We start from the raw sequence: 24152 nt of genomic DNA, 5'->3' as shown, positions 1-24152 counted from the left end.
TAGCAAATATCATTCCGTAATGCAACGTGACGGGGCCTCCTCTGCAAAAGAGTGCAGCTGCATCGGCATTAAAAAAAAGGGTAGAAGAAAGCGGCGCTCGAGGGTTGCGGGCAGACAGACGCGTGGTGAGGGGCGGGAAACGGAGCCGTAAAAGAGGAAACGACAAAGATAGCGGGGCTCCGTTCGAGTTTTTTATTGACATTTTAAAAGGTGCCCGAATAATACCGGCCGACATACGTAATAATTATTGCCTTGCTCGCGCTACCGATCGCCGATACGTACGCGGGAACGATCCCCGATGAACGGGGCTATCCGCCGTGAAAATGGCATCGACGGACGATTTTAACTCAGGGGCGAGCGGGGGGAACCTTATACGAACGCGTCCCCCGACGTCCACCGTATTATAAATTGTACAGGTAATGGTCGATTAATTGCCAACACCGACACGACGAAACTCGTCCAAGATTCGGTCGTTACACGCCGCGCTGGTCCCCTCGAATGTCCCACACACGCGCGTACGGAGACGCGTAGGTCTCCTTCTATACAAGCCAATTCATTCGCGTTTCTTTTCGTCTTCGCCGCGCGCCGCGGAGACTCGAATCACCGCCGCCTCCTCCTTCCTCCTCCACCTCCTTCTCAGCGAGTCCCACGCGAATCTCGTCCTTTAACGAAACCCGATCGGAATCAACCGAATTCGAGCCGTGGATGCGGAAAGTTTGCACGACACGGGGGCGGGCGTGCGCGATCGTCGAAAAACAGGGGACCAGGTACCGAACGGTACTGGACGGCACGGTCAGAACGGCGGAGGGGGAGCAGGGCAAGGGAAAAATCGAGGAAAACGGGAGTACGGGCCTGGCACGATGAGAGAACCGGAGTCGAGACAGATCGATGACGACGCGGTCCGCGAGAGAAGGAAAGGCAGAAGGAGAGCCGAAGAAACGAGTGGTTGGCAGTGCACGGTGGTCAGTCAGGTCGATGTCAGCCCGCTAATTGGCAGCCGTGTCGCATAAAGGTAGCTCGAAGCCGGTTTGTGTAGCTGGCTGCTCGTCGCGTAATTCGTAAGCGGTTCTTGCCCCTTCTTTCCTCGACGCTCCCACCCAACCTATCTCCTCTGCTCCCTTCGCGCGTCCACCTTTCTCTCCCCGTTCGTTCGTTCGTTCGTTCGTTCGGTGACTCGTCGTCCACCGAAACGCTTGTCTCCTCGGTTTCTCGCCGATACCGAGTAGTGCTCCTCTGTCTAACGCGTACTCGCGCTTTCGTTCTACGCCACTGCCGCGGCGACTCACCCTGTATACCCGCCCCTCCTGCGAAACACCTTTCGGCTCTCCTTCCCTTTATGCGTTTACGCGTCGCGCGTGGGCGAGTTAAACGGAATGGACAGCCTGACAGAATGAGCGTCGAAACGAACGACGAAGACTGGGAGAAAGAGAGAGAGAGAGAGAGAGAGAGAGCACGGGTGAAGAGGAGGCGAACCAACAGAGCGACGTTTCCTCCTCTGTTGCATACCTACGAGAGCTCGACCACCGTTACCTCCGCTAGGACAACCGTTCGCCCTGGGTGGTCCACGGTTCTCGTGTCGCGGCCCGTGGAAGAAATTCCAGTTCGCGTATATGAGACCGCGGAATTGAATCGAACCAAGGTAGACAGAGAGAGAGAGAGAGAAAGAAAGCGAGATGAGGACGAAGGAGAAGACGAGGAGACGAGACAGGCGAGCGAGTCTCGAGGAGACGCGAAACATCCGTCGTCCCGGTGACCGCCGTTGTCAGCGGCGAGCGAGAAGATGAGCGGTGGAGAATAGCGTAGGGAAACCTGGGAGCCGGTGGTAGTAGTAGTAGGTGGAGAGGCGGCTGCTGCTATCTGCACCGCGGCTGACACCTGACGGATAGCCTGGCGTCGGCAACGCGGGATATTAATTTGGTAATTTATGAGGCCCGATTAGGCAGCGCTATCTGTCGAGCTAATGCGCGAACCGTTGGCAGGTCATCGCCAAAGGGCCTGTGTTTCGAGCCGCTAGAGGCCCTTCCACCGCAGGGATGTCGAGCGACTTCCGCTGGTTCGAGGCGCGTGGAACGCGCGAGAGCGACCCTTGGGGCCCGTGGACGTGTTCCGGCGATTCCTATCGGGGGACGCGACCCGCTAGGAGACGACAGGCCGCCATAGTTGGCCTGTGCGCGCGGTTCCCGAGGACGCGAGCCAGAAGGAAGCATCGGACAAGGTGGTTCGTTTCGAATGTATAAAGCGGGTCTAGGCGGCGACCCCGATCGAGCCGGCAAAGCCGCGTTACTTCTGACGCGTGATTGATGGACGCACAATGGAAGAACACACGTGGCTGCGCGCGGGTTCCCAGCAACGGGCCAGTGTGGGTATCAACGTAGGTGGATGAGGATGAATGGCTCTCGTCAAACGGAAGGGACCGCCCGTCGTTTCGCGCCGTAATACGCGGCCGCGTAAGAAGCACAGTAGGTCGGCGGCTTATCGATGACCGGACCCGGCTGCTTACCCGCGAGAGAACAAGCCACTTACCGGGTTCAAAGTCTCTACGGTTGTTTGTCACTCCTCCCTCGACCTCGTCGCGTAGCCTAGCCTCTCTCTCTCTCTCTCTCTCTCTCTCCTGTTTTCATTTTTCGCTACCGATTTCCTTAACCTCTGCGCGGTGCGATTCGCGTGGCCAACGCACGATCGGTAGGAATGCGCGAACGTCGCCGTTATCAAGCAGAAAACCGACATCCTCGTTCGAACGACTATAGTTATCCCCGACAAATTACGTGCTTGCTCCAACAGCGGCGTCGCCCCGTCGTTATCGCGTCATCTTGGCAATTTATCGATAGCCCCGAGCCAAAGAACGGGAGATCAAAGAACGCACGGGGGCGGGGAACGGGTTGCGGAGTTTCCGCACGGTCGACGGTGGACCTCCGCCCCGTTCGCCATCCGACGCCGTGGCCAGAGGAGAGGAAGGTGTCTCGCGCGATCGACGAAACGGAGGGTGGTCGAGAAATTAGCGCTCGCGCGTACGCGAACGCGCGGCTCCGTTCCCGGTTTCCACGGCCCCCCTTTTAAACGGATCCCGCCCCCAGCGTGGCGCGCGGAAAAACAGAAAGCGCTGGATCGAACGGGAAAGACAATAATCGGGTGTAAACAAAAAACAGAAAAAAAGGGAAAAAGGGGAAAAACAACGAAAAAAAAAAAAAAAAAAAGAAAAATACTTTCAGCAGAGTGGTAGCGCGAACAATGGTAGCCACAAATCAACGGGATTATGCCACTATTTCACGCATGGCTATGGCTGGCTCGCATGATAAATCAAGCTGTCGTTGGGCCACAATAAACAATAACATTTGGACGGCCGGCTGGCGGGACGGCTGGTACGACTCTTCTTCACTTAACTCGGTCATTCGCTCGGTCCAGCGCACGCTCCGATCGCACGTGTTATTTCCTCGACGCGGCCTCGACGCTCCCGAACCCGAACGCACACCGGTTCTCGATAATAAATCGCTTCGAGAGGACATCGACGAGCGCGTGGGCATCTCGCCTGGGCCCTGTCGTTGCGAGTTCTCGTTGCTTCCCTTCCCTCTCTTTCACCTCCATCTCTCTCTCTCTCTCTCTCCCTCTTCAATCGACCGCTAACTACGCTATTAAATCCGCCTCGATAAAGAGACATCGAGAACCGCCAGCAATTTCACCCATTACCAATTTTGCGGGCGAAAGACCCGCGAAAAACGCGTCGAACGCTCGCGCGACGCGCGACCCGATTCGAATGGGTTCTCCTCTTCCAGTGGCGAACGCGATATCGCGACGAAAAGTCGGCGCTATCGTTTTCCACGTCGATCGTCGTGGATCGCCAGGCCGCGGTGCGTTTCGTTTTTCGTCCCAAGTATTATCGGGGGCCGCGAACCGGTCGTGCACGGCGATCGACCGAGTGGCAGACCGTACCGGCCCGACTAATTATAGCCTCCTATTTATTTTATTTACGCGTGTGCGCGCGGCCGATCACCACCGCTCTTGACACGCACACCGGGAACGCGCGGTATAGCCATAAATCAAAATTCCATTTCAACGTTCTAACGAAGGATCAAATAAAACACTTTAATTGACGTTTTTACGGCGGCCGGCAGCCGAACTCGAACTGCTGCCTACCCGCCCGACGACTGACCCCGCCGCTCTCCCCCTCAGCGCAGTCCTTCTTCCTTTCCGAGTACAAGTGGAGGAACCGTGCGGCCACGCTCGGATAGGTACGCGCACCCGTTTTGTCGCGCCCCGCGGATCTCTCCTACTTCCGGCTGAGCCTGGCCCGCAGGAAACCCTATTACCATCGCCATCGCTCGGTTCGTTTCGTTCGACCGCCTCGAATTCGAAGGTTCCACACGGCGGAATGGTAAAAATGGCAAAAACGAACGCGTAAGAAGAGAAAAAGAAAAGAGGAGGAAGAGCGGAAGGGAAGGGAGAAGAAACGGACTGGGGTGGCGGTAGGAGGGTGCGGGTTCGGTGATTATAGCGTCGCGGTTATTGTTAAGGGTGCGTCTAGCCGCGTTACTTCCCGCTCACGGTGATTATCAGTAATTTCACGGTTTTCGGAAGAACCAGCGTAAATATAGAGAATGGCCTCTGGCCACTTTAATATCGCTCCCCGGCGATCAATAATAATCACGGAATACGCGGGTTCTTGTCCCGGCCTCGATATACCCGATGTATTATAGTAATTTCGTACCGCGAGTTCTGTTGGTTCGCCCGCACGTTTCTGGACGGTTGCCCGTCCCGTGTGTGGCGCAGCGAGAAATACGGCGAAATTTTTCGGCCACGGATCGGGAAGTCACGGAAAACTTTTATTTACCCCCGCCGTCTCTCATTTAATTTCGCGTAAACGCGAGATGCCGGCTGGTCTGTCCTCGTCGATTCGCCAGGATGGAATCGCGCGAAGCTGGTAACGGGAGGGGCAGGTAAAAGGATTTTCGCGGACGGGCACGTGAATCGTGTTCGAGATTCTGGCCGGTTCACCGAGTAAACCCGGTGGAATTCGTCGGACGGGCGACGAAAAGGCGCGCTGAGCGAAATGAAAAAGACCTCGTCCCTTCGATACCTAGATAATGATACTCCACCGTCACCCTCTCCCCCTGAAACCTCCTTTAAATATAAACATACACCCTCGTTGGTCCGCGGCTCTCTCGTTCGTCCCGCGCGCCGCTCTTCCTTTCCGCAACACCCCCTCGCTCTCGATTCTAGTTGTTTTGCGGTTTACGACGGTTCGCGTTACAACTGATTATTAGCCGCCCTTCCTCCTCCCACCTATCCCCCCGGTTCTTCCGTCTTTCTCCCTTTCCTCTCTACCCGCCTAACCCGCCCCCGCCCCCGCCCCGCGCACGGCCTGTCGCTCGTTCTCTTTCTCCATTATTATACGCGGCCATATACGGCCATTATGCCCAGGCCCCGATATACAACACAATCCGCCGTAATGCCGGCCATAAAATTAAATTAGGGTTATAACACGATTTTTCACAAAGGTTCTGTGGGCCGCGTCGAGCCGCGCCACATTTCCAACCGTTGTGCTCTCTACTTGAAACGTCTTCCCGTGGCTCGAACTGGGAACTACCTGCCGTCGATCGAGAAAAAGGTACCTGCCGATATAACCTGATCGTTTGATTGCGTCCCTCCTGCTCGAAATCCTCCGGCGGACCGACATCGAGACGAACAGTCCGCCACGGCTGCATCGACGAATCGAGACGTTGGTTGCGCTGCGACTCTCCGCGATTCGATCGTCGACGATCGTTCGCGGGGTCTTTAAAAATCGAACGATTTTCTCGAGTTACGCGTTTCTCTGGCGTCCGTTCATCGGTCGACTCCAATTTCGCGACGCGATCCGTTCGTTTTTTCCTCTCTAAATACTCTCGACGGTAACAACACCTGTCGTATCGTGGATCGATCTATTTTTAAATTCAGACTAATATTTTTCAGACTGTCTGAATGGTTCTCTCTCTCTCTCTCTCTCTCTCTTTCTCTCTCTCCTGTGTCTCGTGCGCATTACGGATTCATAAGATGCAACGGTTCCAGATCGGGGGTCAACGGTGATCGTCGGTGCATTTGTGCACCCGTGAATCGATATACGAAACGACGCGTATTAAGGTCAATCGGTAGAAATAACCGGGGCGAAGAAAAACAAAAAGAGAGAGAGAGAAAAAGTTTACGCACGGTGCGCGTAACACGGCCTTAAAACGACGAACGGAACGAGACTAATTTAATTAATAACTCGAGTATCGTGTACGGGGATGATGGAATCGTTTCCGAGAATGTCCGTGTTGCCTACCCTTATGAAGAATTCAACGAACTCGTGGATAGACGAGCGACCCTGGAGCCATGGATAGAGAGATAGATAGATAAAGGGGGAAGAAACAGAGAAAGAAAGAGTGAGAGAGAGAGAGAGAGAGAGAGAGAGAGAGAGAGAGAGAGGTAAAGAAGAATAGGGAGAAGCGATGTCGAGGGGCGAGAGCAAGGGAAAGAGAAAGAGAAAGGGAGGGCGGGGGAGAGAAAGAGGCAAAGTTTCGGGAAGGAGAAGCCCGCGAAGAGAATTCGAGAGGCCACAAATCACAGAGCGGTGGTGTGAGGCGTTGGAAGTAGGGTTCGTCGGAAGGTGGAAGAGGGCCGGAGAGGTCGGAGGCAGCGATAACAGGGGGGTGGACGGGTGAACGGGTGGACGGGTGGACGGTTGGACGGGTGGTCGGGTGACGGGGCAGGGTGGCGTAACCGGGTTGGGAACGGGGGCGAAGTAAGAGGTGGAGAGGCAGAGAGAGAGAGAGGGAGAGAGAGAGAGAAGCAAAGGCATAGGTAGAGCCAGAGGAGGAGTGGCAGGCTGCAGACGCGGGGCGCGACATGCTTTATGACGTCTGTTCATCACATCGCCCCAGTCTCATAAATTAGAAATCACCCCTTAGATAGCTGGCACCCATCTACGATGGCGTCAGTGCCGTATCGTGGGAGGCAGGGATCGCCTCCGACTCGTCCGATCCGCAAGAAGGCGGGGGAGCGAGACGCAAAGCGGTAGAGAGCGGTTCGTACAGAGGGAGCGAGAGAGAGAGAGAGAGAGAGAGAGAGAGAGAGAGAGAGAGAGAGAGAGCAGGCGAGAGAGCGGAGGGGCAGCACGGACGACGGCAATAATTTTCACCGTATGTCACGCCGTTGGAAGAAAAAAACTGGGCATGGCTCCGGAGGATCGCACAAACCGTTCTCGTTGACCCTACCGTTCTTCCTCGGCTCGTGTTTTAGACGCACCGAGCCAACTGCCACCGGGAACACTTGAACGGGAACGAGCCGCGCGGTTCGTCGTATCTTTTAAAAATCGTCGGATAATCAACGGGACTGGGAGAAACGGCGGCGGGTAAACACTTCGAACCGGGTGAAACTTTACTCCATTAGGGTGACGGGAAAATCTGAGCGACGCGTCGCTCGGCTGACACCCCAACGTTCGTTATATCGATCGCGTTCGTCTTCGCGACAATCGACGTCGATTAAAAATCGACGCGTACCGCGCGTCGAACGATTGCCCTTCCAGTTTCCTCCGTGCTCTTCCTCTCGCGCGCCACCCTCTACTGTACTTCGCGGCCACCCTGCCGCGCGTTACACACCCCTTCTTTCCGGCGTAGAGGACGACAAGTGCGACGAACTGACACCGTGCCAAATATCTACCCTCCTCCTTTTCTCTCTCTCTCTCTCTCTCTCTCTGTTTCTCTTCCACCAGTCTCTTCACCGTCCGTCCAAATTCTCCATCCGCCTCCACCTGGTCGTTCGGTTTTTGATCGCGGGGCTCGAGTCACCTCTACCTGGCCGTCAAACTTTGGAGCGACGCGCGCGACAACTTCGAGGCTCGTTCGTCGCGTTAAAGGCGAGCCGTCGACGTCGTTTCGCCGGATCGGGACAAACGGGGCCAAGTAAATGGACCAACGGAACGTGAATCGGGCGCGGCGCGAATATTCGTCGCGCGGGCATCTCCCGATGGCGCGACGATTTATCAAACGATGCGCGCGCGGTGTCCGCGTCGTTTCGAGTCGAGCTCGGGCGGAAAACAAATCGGGATCTCCACGGTGCCGGTCGCGAGCAGACGGATTCGTTGTCGAGGAAACTTTAATTGGTTCTCGAATCCAAACGATTAATTAATCTTCGATTGACTCTCGACTACTAATGATTCATTACGAGAGATCCTCGCCGGGGCGGTGGAGAGGCGCTCTCGACGAAAAGGACGGGGGTGGGGGCCAAGCAGACGGGTAATCGTCTAAGGGCGACTTTTAGTCTCGACGGGCGTACGAACAGGACCGAGGCTCCAGTAATAAAACGGATGCCTGGCCGAGGTAAAAGTGATAAATTATCTTTTGAAAATATTCCCAACGGTTCCTCTGTTCGCGCGGAAACGCGTAGCCGTGCTCCCTCGCGGAAGGAACGGAGGACGGCGCGAGCGAGGGGGTGGTTGGGTGGTTCGAGCCGTAACTGTCCAGCGAGTAGGAGATGCAGACGCGGCGGTGACAGGGCGATGGTCTCTATCGTCATAGAGCCGGTCGGTTGGTCGTCGATGCGGGGGAATAGTCGCGAAAAGTGTGGATCCGAGATACGGTGTCGCGAAGGTCGGGGGTAGAGGATATGGTGCAGCAGAGAAGCAACGGCAGCAGTAGCGGCAGCGGTATAGCAGTATATACCAGTGGAAGTAGGATGAGAAGGAGAAGGGGGGGAGGGAGAAGGTGGAAGAGTTGGCATCGGTGGTGGTAGTGGTCGAGGAAGAGGACGGTGGCGTTCACCAATACCCATACCGTCGTGCCGTTTATGTGAACGATACAGAGGGGTGAGCGAGTTTGGAGTGCGGATTCGACGGTGAGGCGAGGCTGTCCATCTCGCGGCACGTCGCGGTAGAATGGAGTCGTGGAGTAGGTCGAGGGGTGGGTGGACGGTCGAAGGTAGAGGAGGCGAAGAGAAGGAGGTGGTAAAATGAGGGTGGTCGGAGGTGGGTGTTTGAATGGGGAGGGTGGTAGCTGTCGCTCGCCCGGGCAGCAGACGTCTTCTGACCCGGCCGGTGGCTCAACTCGACTCAACTAGACTCTGCTTGCTGGCAGGAGGCAGCAGCCGTAGAAGGAGGAGGAGGAGATGGCAGAGGAGGAAGAGGAAGAGGCGCGGGGGTCAGGGGAAAAGGAAGGTTCGCGGAGGAGACGCGAGCAGGGATAGAGAGCAGTAGGGTGGGTAGATGATGGCGATGGTGAGGGGCGCGGATGGTAGGTGCATTGCTTTTCACAGGAGAAGGTGGAGGAAGTTGGGGTCGTAAGGGTGGCAAGCGTATCGATCCGGACGGAGCTTGGCTGACGGCTGACGAGGCCGTCACGCGAGACGAGTCGAGTCGAGACGAGACGAGACGAGACGAGACGAGACGATACGGCTGGACGAACGAACGAACGAACGAACGGACGAACGGACGGACGGACGGGCGGACGGACCGACGAACGGTCGGACGAACGGATGAACGGAGAAGATCCCACTCCGATCTTCCCTTCTGCCCCGGAGACTCATGGAGAGTCGCCGCCGCGTTGGGGTGGATGAAGCGGCGATCACTAGTATAGTAGTATAGAGTTGCCAGAGAGAGAGAGAGAGAGAGAGAGAGAGAGAGAGAGAGAGAGGGTGTAGGAAGATCGCAACGACCAGAGGACGAACGACGAAGGACGAAGAACGGAGGAGGACAGAGGACCGTGGGGCCACGAGGGAAACTCGAGAGATACTGCTTACTTCCCCTTCGGGGCCTTCTCGTTGCGAAACAGTACCTAGATTGTACGTGCATGGCCGAATAGCTTGGCCACTGTACCGCGATACCGTACTTCCCTTCCTACCGTCGTACTTTTCCCGCGCCCGTACACTCCTACACGTACGTATATATATACCGTGGAAGCTTCGTCGCCGCGTCCTTTCGAGCACGGGTATCGTGCACGCGTGTGCGTTTACGAGCTTTGGCTCCGTATATACCGCGATCGCTATTTTCCAACGGGGCTCCCTCTCCGCGCACACACAACCGATCTTTACCCGAACAGGTCCGAACAAATTCTTGTCTCGCGCGCGCGGAACTCTCGGTACTTGGACCGACTTTTACGACGGCGATCATTCCTGCCGATCACCGACGCGTTACGTTCGACGCGTCAATCGCTCTATCGACGATCTCGTCGTAGCTGCTACGAGCAGAGGGAATCGTAAACGATCGAACCAGGGGATGCGTGCGTGCGTGAGTTCGCGAGTTCGTTCGTCTCGAGGCAAGTTTACTTGACGGCGACGAACAACGAACAACGATGTTCTCTGGCCCCCGCGTTAACCGTGGCACGGACCGTGTCGTCTGCCACCCCCACCCACAACGGCGACGAGAGTCCGTCTTTCTCTCCGCACCCTCTCGAGCGACCTCACTTTCGCCCCTTTACCCACTCACCCCAATCTGAATGAGCGGCTCCGCGAGTCTCGTTTCGCGCGTTACGACCGGGTCCGGACGCGGCGATTTAGTTATCCGCGCTCGAAGGGAAGCGCGAGGTACACACGGCTACGTCGCGCAGGTAACGTACGCGGGTGGTAGCGTGGTAACACACGTGCGCGTACGTGTCCCGAGGGAGTCTCGCGCGAGGGGTTAGAGAAAGATTCGCGAGAGGACGGGTGTGTGCGTACACGCGAGGGGCAAGGTGGAAGGAGCGGCGAAGCGAGAGAGGTCAAACGCACTGCCGCCTCCGCGCGGTGGTTCGCGAGAGCGTGGCCGCAAAGGCGAACGGGCCGCGCGCGTTCGTCCTCGCAAAGGCAAAAGAAGACTCTCCTCTCGCGCGTGCAAAAGGCCAAACACCGAAAGTCACTTAAGCGTGCCGGCACGTTCGACTGGCTGAGGCTCGCAGCGGTAGTTCGTTTTCGAGTGGCGCGCCGTGTCGTCGCCGCGAGGACACGCCGCGTTGCGTTCTCCTCGGCCGATCGACGCGAAACCGTGGAAAGAGAATCGTCGAGGAAAAAAGGAATCCGTGAACGAGGAGTGTAAGAGAGAGAGAGAGAGAGAGAGAAAGAGCGAGCCCATCGTCGACTCAACTCGCTCGAGGGTTACTCGAACACCGCGCGCGCCTCTCTCGATGACGCGCCTGCCCCGTGCGATACGATATTCCGTCCGGGTCCGTTGTTCCGCAGACGAAACTCCATCTCTCTGGCCCGTTTCTTTATAAGAATAGCACGCACGCGGGTGTACGCTGCGAATTTATTCGAGAGTATGGACCGACCGATATATAACTCACTCGGATGTTTGTCAGGCAAACGGAGGGGAGCAACAAATCCCCTGGTAAACATAAAACAACGGCACCGGTGCATCGGTACGGCACGGATACGCTTTGATGTGCTACCACCACCCGCGAGCGTCTCTAGCTGCTCCTTTATGGCAGCCATCGGGCATCTGTCGTACCGCCGTCTTTTTTCCCGGCTAATTTATTAGCGCCGCTTAGAGAATGGCGCGGAGAAAGATCCGGCAGCGGGCGCTAGGTCCCCGAGAACCGACGACGAGTCCCGCGCTCTGTCTCTCGGTATAAATCGGGAGACGGATCAGTCGGATACAGCGACGCCGGTTTTACGAGCATCGAAAATAGGGTGAGAGGACGCGAGAGAGCGGGCCGCGCGGGCAACCGCTCGCGTTTAACGCGATGAAAACTCTCTTCGCGTTAAATGATTCATTCGGAATATCGTCGACGGCTACGCTGTCGACGCGATCGAACCTACCCGGGTCTTGCCCTCTCGACTGGCACCGCAGTTCTCGCTCGCACCTGCGTCTACACGCGCGAGCACACGCGTACGTGAGGAGGATCGCTCGTCTATGCGCGTTAATTTGTTAATCTCGAGTCGTTTCGATCGTCGCGCGAAACGAGGCGACAGAGGAGAATTAGCTCTCGAGCGAAATTCCAACTACGATCGTCGATTTCGCTTGCGAGCTCGCTTGATCCCTCCGCGTTGCACCGCGGCTGCTAAATGCTTACGTAAGATCGAACAAGAAAAATACAGCGAAACGAAGGCTATCGGATCGAAATCGTGCTGAATGTACGTAGAGCGAAGTAAATTTCAACTGTTCGAATCGATCACGATCACCGAGCTATTAGTCGAATAATTATTACCTCGGTTAATCGAGAAGATCTGCTTTCGTTCGAATCGATCGTTCGACGTTATTGTACAAAAATAAAAATCGAGCGCATTAAACGCTGCTGCACGCGTGACAGAATTTCACGATAAACGACGCGTTCAATGATAACAATTCGTATCGAGCGCGTGGAAGGAGATCGATTAAGAGTATCCTCGAAACGTGCTACGACGCTTTCGTTATAGACTTTCGGACGCGTTTCATCTGTCAACCTCACCGGCCAAAGTACGCCAACAGCCGCGCCATCGGAAACGTGGAAAAAAGTTAATTAATCGCGTGCACTGGCAACGATCAGTCGACGATGAGCAATAAAAATTGCAAAATGCCTATTAACATCGGACGTATTCTCTCTGTCGGAGTATCGCGACATTCGTCACGTTTACCGTTTCTACGTGCACACGCCTGGCGAGCGAAAATGTCGCTGGCGATGCGTATCGTTCGCGGTTAAAGATTACAGGGGAGAAACAACGGCGATCGAGGCCGCGATTCGGTTCTCGTTCGTCTCGAGACGTACCACTTTTGGCGTATTTCCTCGTCGCGCGCGATCCACTGATCACCGGAAATAATGGGAGCCGATTAGAAAGCTGGCTCGGCGCGGAAACCTCTCCGCGACTCGAATCCGTTCACGCATGGATAATTCGTTACGCGTCGAGAACCGATTTAACGTCTGTCCGCGATCTATCATTGGGCACCTCGGGTGAATCGAACCGCCATTTTCGTGCCGCGACCGTCCCTGCCCGCCGCCGCTCGCCCCGCGATCCAACGGAAGGCGATGCACATGGCCCTTGCGTTGCCGCTGTTCGCCTTCGAAGGACGGGCCGCAGGATCGACTGCCGCAGGATTTTCCGTGTTCCAGCCTGTACAACTTATGCGGGTCTCTCGTTTCCACCTCCACCAGCCGTGGCGAGCAAAAGGGCGCACCGCTTTTTCCACGGGGGTTGAAGGATTTATGGCGGCGGTGGAAGCGAGCCTTCGAGGCCGAAAAATCCATCGGCATTGTTTGAGGTGAAAGTTTTGCGCAATGGGCGTCGTTCACCGTGGGTCACCGTCAGGGGTTTTTACTGCGTTCGTCGGTGAAATTTCTCCTCGCAAGACGGAGCAGGTATCCGCAGGAGTGCTCGCCGCGTGTCCTGCCAGCGTCCTTTCCGGGCACGTCAGGAATCGTCGTAAATTTTGTTTTTTTTTTTTTCCCCCGTCACCCCCTCTCGAGTAGCGTTCACTGGGATTCGTGGCAGGTATACGCGCGAGGAAAATGTGTTTCTCTTTTTCCACGCGTTCAAGGCCGTCGTTTGTTTCGAACAAGCGAAAAGAGGCGAGTCGTGCGTAAAGGAAGATCCAGCTCGATTTTCGACGCGTGCACGCGTTTCCGTTCGATTCCCGTGTCGAGAACGACGCAGTCGTAACCGTTCTCGAACGGAAAACACTGTTTCGTGCGTAACCAACGGCCGGTTCTAAATATACCGGCATAATCGGAGCGACAGAAGTTCGGCGTCGAATACTGCGGGCACCGTCTGTCGTCGAATCGATCATAGTTTCGTCCGGTTATCCTGGCCGCGTGTAATCGCGCGGCTAGCGCCCGTGGAGCCGCGGATGAAACCGTATAGTACCGCGGCTGGCTTTATAATTCCGGACCGCCGAAAATATCTGGTAGCGAAGACGGACGACGGCCGTTTCGAGGCGCGCGTGCGCGGACTTAAAGCACTCTTCCTGCTTTATGAATGGAGCCGTGGATCACCAGCCGCGGAGAAACGCACGGAACGGCGGCCAACTCTATCGTGTCCTCCGATGCTATTCGAGCGACGCTTTATAATTAGCGCGTCGCTATCGAGCCGCGCTTCCACGAAGATCCGTTCGATTCCCTCTGACGGCGTTCGACGGTTGCTGCGAGCGTTGCCCAAGCAACCACGATAATCATCGGTGTCGCATAGCGCGCGCAGCGCGAACGTTCGCGCGCGTTATAAAAATCCACGCTAGGATATCTATCCACTCGCTGGCACACGGGACGCAGGATGCGCGCGGTGGTTCGCCAAGGTTTTCAAAAAACTGGTCGTCGCTCCGTCCTCGATCGTTCGCACGGTGGTGAACGCGGCTGACTCGCCACCGTCGATCGAACGAGCCGCGGGATCGAATTACAGCCGGGTTTGCTTTTTCGGACATTAAGAAGAGAGGATGCCTTTAAACTGCACCTGTTGCGCCAGCCACGAATTTTCTGATAAATAGCCAACGCGTTAGACTAACGCGATCTTGAATCACCCATCGTTCCTCCGGTCGAAAAGAGCCGGCAATAAATAATGCGAGCTTCCTGCAACCGATTACTTTAAACGATCCGTTTACCGTTCGCAGAGCGAAACTTGGGTTTGGGACGCGAGGCTGGCGCACCGGCTGGAGAGATCTCTCTCGTCGATGCTTTTCGAACGATCCGTCAGGAATATCCCCCGTGACCGGATTCAAGATCAAACGGCGCAATCTCTTCGCGCAACGAGCGGTTATTGCCGTTAATTAACTTCCTCCACGCGGCGATCGCGGAACGACAGACAGAGATACGATGGACGAGAGATCGATTCGGTTCGGATCCGCGTGTCTATCCCCCTCGAATCCTTTCACCGAGCGTGTCGTAAATTAAACGCGGAGAAATTAGCCGAAGTTGCCACGGAATCGTCGTTTCGCGAGCGCGTTCGCGGATATACTTTCTCGTCGGTGACGGCTTAATAATCGCGTCGCGAGGACGCGCGAGGATCCTCGCGAACGAAACACCAGGCGGTTGAAACCGAGGCGAACGCCGGTGGGCGCAGCTCGATGGCACCGGCACCGCGGAAGCTGGCGAAAAACTGTGGCGTTTACGGCGCCGAAACTCCGTAGACTGCCGTGGATTTATGTACGCGGCGGGTATCCGCGCGCGCGCACAACGAGATTTATCGGCGCTTGGCCGAGTTTCGGTAGGGCAAGTTGAGTGAATTGTAAATGTTTCCGGCAGAACTTCACCAAGATGGCGTCCTCCACCAGGGGCGAGTTTGTTTACGCCTCATGGCTCCCCACGTGGGAAAAGCAGCATGGCGCGCATCGGCCGTTCGTACGTGCCGGGGGCTCCTCAGGCGGTTTCACCGGCTGTTTTTCGAACAGCGCCTACGAAATTTCATCGGCCACCACCGTTTCGCGTCTATTTCGTACGCGATATCGGTTTCGCGCGTCGCATAAATTTCCACGGAAAACGGAACGCTCGATATCGTGCCGAACTGTAATACGCTTTCCTGTTTTTTAAGCGATCGACCCGCGTAACTGGTTATCGGGATTGATTTTCGCTCGTGGGGCGCTCGTACTGGAAAACGGGAGAGTCTAAGAAATTTCTGCTGGTCGAGGTAATTTAAATCGTCGAAGGGAACGGATGCGTTCGATGATTCCGATTCTGACGGCGGTGTACGATGGATTTGTACGCGGTTGTAACGTTTCACGAGCGATATTCCACCAGTCGACGCGAACCTTTTTTTTTTCTCCCCCCCCTTCCTGACCCCCTCGCGATTTTATTAGAGTCAGTTCAGATTAAACGACGAATAAAGACGTTTAACATGCGCGTCGCGAATAACTTGTACCCGACAAAATAATGTAACGCGCGCCTCGCGGAGATAAATAATGCAGTAATAGATTGCGGAATGGGACGAAACGAAGGACGTTTAGAGACGATGAAATTTATCTCTTCATTAACGCTTTTTCACCGGCTGGCTGGTAAAAACTGTATTTTCCTCGGGAGAACGGACGAAGCACGTGGAATTACGCGTGGAAATGACGCGCGCTATCGAGATACATGGTTTACGCGCGTTCTAGACGAGAAACTACTCGACTGGCGACGATGGAACGCCAATGTTGCGTTTCGCGAATTTTCTACTAGGAATGGTCGATCGAGTTCGCGTCACGTTTCGCGCGGTTCACCCAGGGTCGAGTGTTCGCCGATCGCGAGCACTGTTTCCGTCGACGATACGACGATGAAAAAAAAAAAAAAAGAGCGACACGTTGTTCTCTCACTTACATTTCATACGTTGCGGAGCGTGCTGTTTCCTTCGGGGCATCTGCGTCCTTCGGGGGTGCTCGATTATCTCTGTGGCCTCCAGGTCTCTGCTCGTAAAACGCAGTCGATTCGATCCGAAACATGTGACGGTCGTCCGATGAAATCTCGCACGGAGATCCGTCGTAGATCTTCCGCGGGAAACTGTTTCAAAGTTTCCCTTCTCCTTGCACTAGAGTCTCACCCACACGCGGCTGTCCGACGAGCACTACCTCATCGCGATCACGGTGGATCGTGTCGTTGCCGCGATCGTTGCCACGGCGATCGATGTCATCGCGTTTCTCTACCCTTCGACCCGTGTTTCTACGCGGAACCAACCGCGCCTACATCAGGCTAGGCAATAGCCTATCCCTTCGATAATTCACTTCTAAATCCACGAGTGTGTAACTTAAAACAATACTACTATCTATCGTATCGTATACGAAGAGTGAGTGAGAGAGAGAGAGAGAGTGATTACGTTCGAGTTTTCGAACCGCTCTGTACCAGATAGACGTACCGCGCACTGATTCCACTCGAACGATCGTACGATCCTCCAGTTCCGTGATCCATGCACGGAGTCGCCCGGCAAATGCTCACTGCGCAACGATCCCGCGATCACCAACTCGATAATAACCGCCGTGTCACTGGCGCATCGCGGCGTACGGCGAAAAACGAATGCTGGACGATTCGTCGGGGTTCACGGCTCGCGAGAACTTTTTGCTCCGTTTCTCCGGAACGGCTGGTGGTGTCACTGTGGTGTCCGCGCGATGGGAACGCCGGGTGTGTGGGATGGAGCGTTGTCGAACAAGAAGCCGCACCTACGAAGGATCCAAGTTTAATCAGGCGAGCGTAAAACGTGGCGTCCGTTGGGAACAGAGCGCGTCGCGAGGGAAAAGATCGTACGGAACGCGATCGTTTCGTCCCTCGGGCGAGTGGATTCGTTCGATCCCTGGCACCGCGCGAGCCTCGAGTTCCGGCACTTTTTACCGTTGTCGCGATGTACGCGTGTCGCCGTCACGTCTTCGTCGTGGTCGTCGTCTTTGCTGGTTAAACCAAAGCGTGATTGCACTGGTGCGCGTCCGCGGACACCCGGATACGGAGGAACGAGCCGTTGCCGTCGTCTCGAGGAAAGAGAGTATCGCGGAACGATCCTGGTTATCGGGGATCGAGAGAGCCGTTGATCGGCCGATAACTTCTCAGCCGGATCGCGGTGCCTCGCGACGACGCCTTGCATCCACTCGGGACGCGCGCACGACACTCCGCCGCACGTACCTTACGTTCGTACGCGCGGAGCTAGCGAAAGCTCGCCCGGCAGAGGAAAATGGACGAGAAGAGAAGAGAAAAGGAGGATAAGCCGATACGCGATCGCATCTACATGCGTGCCCCGTACGTGTGTGCGTGTATATACCTTGGAGACCAATTGAAAGCGCATGGGCGAGAGAGAGAGAGAGAGAGAAAAAGGGAACAAGAGTATAGAGAACGGAGAACGAGGAAGACCGAGGAAAGCGGTACGAAAAATATCGCGAGAGATAAGGATAGAGGGATAGGGTAAACGGATGAATAGATATCGATGAAGAGAGAAAGAGAGAGAGAGAGAGAGAGAGAAGAGCGTAGGTACGTATGCGTGCGTGTGTGCGCGCGTGTAAGGGAAAGAAAGAGTACGAGAGACGCGGGGGTAGAGAGCAAGAATGTGAGCAAGGTAAAGAGAAAAGAAGCGGAGGTGGAGGAGGAGGTGGAGGTGGAAGTGGTGGCTACCGTCGTTCGTGGATCGCGAAATCGAGCGGGCGGCGGTCCAGCGCTGACTGACTACGGACTGGCGTCGCGGCGGCAGCCCGCGTGGTGGGGGGCCCCAGGAGTAGTAGTCCTCTTTCCCTCTCGTCTCCTCCACTCGTTCTCGTTTCCTCGCTTGCCAGCTCTTCCTTGCTCTCTGCTTTTACCTCTTGCCCGCTCTTCTCCGGCTTCTCTCTTCTCTCACCTTTTCCACTCTCGGTGCACTTCGCGTCCGCGTTCGCGTTTCAGCCTTGCGCCTTCACCGCGCGTCCACCTTACCGACCGATACGATTCGCGGAGACGAGACGATCGTCGCCCCGTACGAAAACTGTCCCAAAAGTCCGCCGCGCGGTTTCACCGCGAAACGAATCGACGATACGCGGCGAATCACCAGGGATACGACGAGTAGAGGGGCAGAGGCAGGGAATACCGCGAGGCAACGCGTATCCGTGCGGAGCGACGACGAGATCCGGTGGAGAGGCGATTCTCACCGCGACCGTTGGCTTTTCCTCGGCTACTTGTCGGCTCGACGCACAGCGGCGATCACGGCGAGGGGGCTGGTTGAGAGGTTAGCGGCGGCGCAATGACAACCATGCCAACTTGCTAGACGCACTGTCCGCTCCAACGTGACGATCGCGGTCTACGGGTACCTACGCGGTTCCCTCTATTTCCGTCCGCGCTCTGACCTCTGCGCGAAATGTAGAAAAAAAGAAAGGAAACAGGAAAACGAGAATGAGACGCGTGCAAGCGACGGAGAGAGAGGAGAGAACGGGAACGGATCGCGGGTAACGAGATCGAAAAGGTGCGACGAAAGTTCGTCGATGGGCCCGAGGGACTGACGTTGCGCTCGCGCGCATAAGAGATGGTCGAGAAAGGAGGCGGGGTCCCCGACCACCTCGGCCCCGCGTTAAAGCGCGAGAGGGGAGACCCACTACGTACGCTTGGCTCCGCTCGCCGCCGCCAGGGGCGCTGCCGCGCGATGTAGCGTATACCCACGGTACTACGGCCTCACGGAGCCACACCTACGAGTTTCTCGATATTTTCATCCCTGCGAGACCAGTTGGCTCTCCACGAGGTACGGTGAGTGCGTCACGACAATTGCCTTTCGTCGTAAACGGCGACGCGACGTCCCAGAGCTCGTATGCGGTTCGCGATCGCGACGGTTATGAACGAATTGTCGAAGCTAACCTCAAAATTATCGCGAGAAGTGCAGATTCTCGCGAGGACCCGTGTATCGCGTCGAAATCGTGCGGTACATCAACGCGGAACTTACGATCGTCGGGTTTATCTCCGTTACGTAGCGTAACGTTAGAGAAAATTAATTTTGTTACTGTAAAAAGTACTGCAGATACGTGTATATAGTTGTTATATACACGTTACGTATCGCGATGGTATTCGAAAGCCATTTTGATTGGAGTCTGAAGAAATTCGAATCACCAATTCCCATTGAACCGCGAAGGATACAACCGAAGAACGCGATTACGAAAGAGAATCGACGGAACGAAACGTTCGTTCAGCGTTCGAATAACAAACTTCCAACCTCGGCTAATATAAAACACGTTTCCATTGTAAAACGAATACCAACAGGGCTTCCTCTCATCCACTCCTCATCCTCGTCTCCCGAAGCCCACGATACGCATCCCCAGTTCCATCATCACCGAGAACAACCATCGCAACGAACCATCCATCCTTCCTCGACATTCCCAGGTCATCGCGTCGCAGACGAAATCGCATCGAACATTTAATTCTCAAAAAAAAAAAATCGAAATCCCCGCGATCTGGTTTCGATCCGTCATCGAAGCAGAAGCTAGCCTGACCTCCCCCTCCTTAGCGGAGTGTTTTACGATAATTCGGGACTCGAGTCGACTCGGGGAAAGAATCGGAAGGAGGTCGAAGGATAGGGACGAGTTCGTCAGACTGTAGATAGTTGGTGAGCGGAGATCGTTTTGGCGGGCACCGGTGGCGGCGCTGGCAAGGTTGGCGGAGTCGAGGGGAAAAGAGCATTGGCGTACCAACTACCAGGTTGTGCCCGCCTACCAGGCGGAGCCCGCATGATCTATAGCGTCATAGAACACCCCTGCCGTTGTGGTAGGAACTCGATGGCGACGCCCACGGTGTGGAACGTGCGCGCTGCCCCCGCCGCCTCCGCCGCCGCCGCCGCCGCCGCCGCCGCCGACGACGACGTCGCCGCCACCACCACTGCCGCCACCGGGATGTTTATGCTCCTGCCGGTGTGTCTCTATCTAGTCGCGGCCCTGCCGCTGCGCTGTTCCTCTTCTGTCGTCCCTGCTACCGATGCTGCCCGTCGTTGTTGCCGTTCCCGTTCCCGTTGCCGCCACCGTCACCACCACCGCTGCCGCTACCATTCTCGCGTAGTCCCCGGCATCGCGGTTCCCGTACCTGTCTTCCTCCTATCTCCTGGTTATCCGGGCTCCTTCCACCTTGCGTTCATTACCGCTAAACATTCCTGTCAATTAAAACTGCACCGACACCCGATTTACTGCCAGTTCACCGTTTCGTCCTACGCGCCTCGTTGGATACCACCGCCTCTCTGCGCGCGATAGGAGCGCGGATTCGTCCGCATCGGATCTTCATCGCAGGGAACGACACGTGCTTTTTCCTATCTTATCGTATTATTTCTATTTATCGTAGAGAGCAAAGAGTTGGTAAACGCGTACTTCGACGATTTGATCGAGGAATTGCTCGTTTTCCCGCCAAAAGTTTCGAGAGGTAGATCAGAGTGGATCGTTGTCGTAGGTCTTCGTGGAACGGTACCGCGAATTGACTGCGAAACGAACGGAGTTAAAGGTTTTATCGGGATCGCGGGGATGGAGTTGGAGGATTCCGAGGGACGCTTCGCGTGGGTAGAGTTCCTCGAAGGGGTAGCTGTATCCGTTGGTGATTGTTATGCCCGAGCTTCACGCGATACGGACTCGTAGCGGCGGCGACTCAGTCGTAAAGAGCGTTTTATTTCGACGATCCTGGTGCCGTTTTTGTCCCGGGGCCCGATCGCGTCGTTTCTACGCGCGTCAGACCAATTCGACGCCGGCGACAGTTCGCGGCTCGACGTTTACGAGATCGTTTATTAGCCGACGTTTCCATCGAGCGGTTTTGTCTCGAGTAGCCTGGGGAATCCTTTCCCCTCCGGGCGGTAGGCGAGACCTCGAGAGCCGATCGCGGGCTCGTCTTACGCGAGGACGCGCGCTCTCGAAAAATCCTCGATCAGCGGATTGCGCAACCATCTCTACGCGAAATTCTATAAATTTCGCTAATTAATTGATACCCTCGTCTATATGGTAATCCGGCATATGAATTCGTTGACGATTCAATCGACGCGGCGTATTCCGTCCGCTCGCGTAATTAGCAGGATAGATAAATCAGCGTCGAGCGATCGTTTCGCGCGTCGCTACCCAGAGAGAAAGATATCCGATCGTGAATACGGGGAGATTGAAAAACGGCGTCCCGGACGCGTGCTACGCGTCAGTTGCGTTTGTGTCTCTGGCTGACTGCGGGGGTTCCGTTTACGAGCGTTGCCCGTCGTCGCCGGACGAGACCAGGGGGCATTAAATTTCCGAATATTTCGAAAGACGTCCCGTTATGCAACGACAATGTGGGTCAGTGCACAAGTCGACCGTGTTCCTCTGTATATACGCGCGCGTTCGCTCATTTTGTACTGGCCGGCTCCTCGCGGGACCCGAAATAAGTACGGCTCGTAAAATAAAGCGTAGATACGTACGCGTAGTACACCAGGTTCTCCCGGCTATCCCGCCACGGTGGCAGCGTCGATCTTCTGGCGGTTCCGCGATATCCGCCAGCGCGCTCGTACGTTTACCAAACGATATGCTTTACGCGTGGCCAGGCTCGCGCGCGGACAAGAGGAATCGCCGCGAACGGACCTGGATATTGAGTTACGGCCCCGTTCGAGCGGACTCGACGACGGTTCTCGAAATCTGATAGAGAACGGCGATCTTTGAAAAAATCGCACGGACAATTTTCAGCGATTGCATCTTGGCTGCCAGTCGAGTGCGGAGATCGAAACGTTTCGCGAGTTCGAACAGTTGGAACTGTTATATCTCGCGTACAGTGGTATCGTCGTCGAGTGTCAGAAATTATTTAGAACCATTTAGTTCTAACTCGCGCACGCGTATGGTAGTCGTACAAAAGGCAGCATATTTATAGTTACGTTCCCATTGGTAAACACTCGATAGGTTCCATTGTATTTTTAATTGACCGGGAATCAACGGTGCGGGATCAACGCGTGGATACACACGTGCGTGAAATACGGTGTCGACTAGGGCGCGTAACAGATATACGTACACCTATACGCTCCGAGGTAAGAGAAATGCGAGCCCCCGCCGATTAATCGCATTTCGTTGCCCTTTCTCAATGCGACATCGTTACATAGAAACGTTCGTCGAGTAACTTAACTGCTCGACTCGTAAAAGAAAGAGAAACCGAGGGGGCGAGTAAGCCAAACGGTACCGGTGCAGCGCTCGAGCATGTCCTCGACGTTTTCCACCCTTCGTTCCTTTCATTTTCCTTTCTTCCTGTTTTTTCATCGGATTACACCCGAAAACAAAGGTGGAAGGTGGTTCTTTTCCGGTTTTTCTCAACGATTCGCTAACACGCATAGGTCAGTCGAGGAGAATAAAGCGAACGAGGAAGGGGAGAGAGAAAAGGAGAGAGAAAAAGAGAGAGAGAGAGATCTCAGTGGGACTAGGTATTATTCGAAGGGGGCCAAAGCGGGACCAGCCTCGGCTCCCAAAACCGAGTAACCTTCGCTGTTTCGAAAATAACTCGGACGATCGACGATTAGAAACTCACCGGCGGACGAAAAGTCCGCCGACCGGATTCGTATCCGTTCGAAAATAATTTCCACGGGTGTTTGAGCGTAGAGAGAGTTCGCAGACGAGCACCACCCGCGGTTAATCGAATTACGAACGGGTCCCTCCGGCTCTGCTTTTTTTCATGCCGATCAAACGGCCCCGATTTACGAGCTTTCCCGATGCATTATTTCGAGCGATGGATACGTCCTGGGCACTCTGTATCGTCCCTCGGTTTAAGAGGCCGACCGTCCCACGGAATCGAACCACGGCCACGCTCGCGAGACGTATACGAGCGCGCTTTAACGTTCCTTCCTCGTACCGCTCGCATATTTTCGCTCTCGTTGAAAGTTTACGAGCCCGATAAACTTGGCGCGTTTCTAACGTAACGAAATCGGGTTTCGCCTCGATACGTGAATTATCGGATATCGGGAACGGTTTCGAGTCGGCGACGAGCGCACTCGTGGCCCTCCGTTGCCTTCCACGAATCTCGCCGCGGCGTTAACTCGCGAGCGTGTTAACGCTTTTGCGTAACGCGCGTGTCCTTTTAAGCGAGTTACGCGCCAAGGATACGGCGTACGTTTCCACCGCGAGTCCACTGGACACAGCTTTCCGTTTATTAGCAAATTGGACCGTTCCACGTCGAACTAAATTATCGTTCGTTAAATAGCCGCTGCCACTGGTGTATTATATATACACACCGTTGGGTAGGATTATCGATGATAATCCAGAGAGAGAGAGAACCGGCAAAGTTGCAGGCGAGAGAAACCCTGGCGATACGCGCGCGAGGAAAAGAACGAAAGCCGCGATGGAGTGCCGCGAGTGGTGGCGAGAGAGAACGGTGGACGGCAAAAAAAAAAAAGAAAAAAAAAAATGCGCGAGAACTGGAAACGGTGGAATTCCTTACGAATTCGACGGGAGGAAGGTTGTCGGGCGCGGTGCGAAGTTTCGAAGGCTGTCGGTGGCGCGGTCGAGACGAGAAGGACAGGTTTTGTCGGGCTGGTTGACAGTGGAAAGCCGTTGGCCAGAGCGTTGGCCAGAGCGTTGGCGAGGAATTGGCCGTGGAGCGGTAGAAACGAAATCTCGTTTGTAGTCGAGAGATAGGCGCGCGCGATTCTCTGGTCCTGGTGACGGGTCGAGGGTCGCGGTGTTGTAGAGGATTCGCAGAAGGTTCGGGTTATAGGGAAGCTTGGTCGTAGGGGTCGCGAGGGACGCGCGGGTGTCGGTTGACGGTTAGAGGTGTACGAGGATGGGTCGGTTGTCGACGATAGGGCGAAGAAAGAGGTGGAGGAGCGCAGAGAGAAGCCGAGGTCCGTCGGTATCGATCGGGCGTCTGCGGTAGATTGACACGTGTCATGGCCGCCTCTCGGTGTTCGGG

General features: G+C 55.5%; 2 protein-coding genes across 5 annotated transcripts in view; one reads left to right on the top strand and one right to left on the bottom strand.

Annotated features, from left to right (window-relative positions):
• Tio (zinc finger domain-containing protein tiptop) overlaps positions 1-16466 on the bottom strand; it is a 67643-nt gene extending 51177 nt beyond the window's left edge. For both annotated transcript variants that reach the window (XM_076901169.1, XM_076901177.1), the window contains exon 1: positions 16167-16466. Coding sequence is in view for 1 of the 2 variants with exons in the window: in XM_076901177.1 (XP_076757292.1) it covers positions 16167-16206 (40 nt within the window). In the remaining variant the exon portion in view is untranslated. The remainder of the gene's footprint in view (positions 1-16166) is intronic.
• LOC143427279 (uncharacterized) overlaps positions 1-24152 on the top strand; it is a 154515-nt gene that overhangs the window by 108537 nt on the left and 21826 nt on the right. The window contains exon 1 of one of the 3 annotated variants that reach the window (XM_076901251.1): positions 18951-19031. The exons of 1 other annotated variant lie outside the window; for it this stretch is intronic. The gene's annotated coding sequence lies outside the window, so the exon portion shown is untranslated. Of the gene's footprint in view, positions 1-18950; positions 19032-24152 lie in introns of those variants that run through there. One more of the 3 variants, XM_076901259.1, reaches the window with a different exon arrangement.

Source organism: Xylocopa sonorina, chromosome 1, assembly GCF_050948175.1.
Source record: "Xylocopa sonorina isolate GNS202 chromosome 1, iyXylSono1_principal, whole genome shotgun sequence".
NCBI classification, from domain to species: Eukaryota; Metazoa; Arthropoda; class Insecta; order Hymenoptera; family Apidae; genus Xylocopa; species Xylocopa sonorina.
Note: the sequence above shows the minus strand (reverse complement) of the source record. Positions and strands in the feature narration are given on the sequence as shown.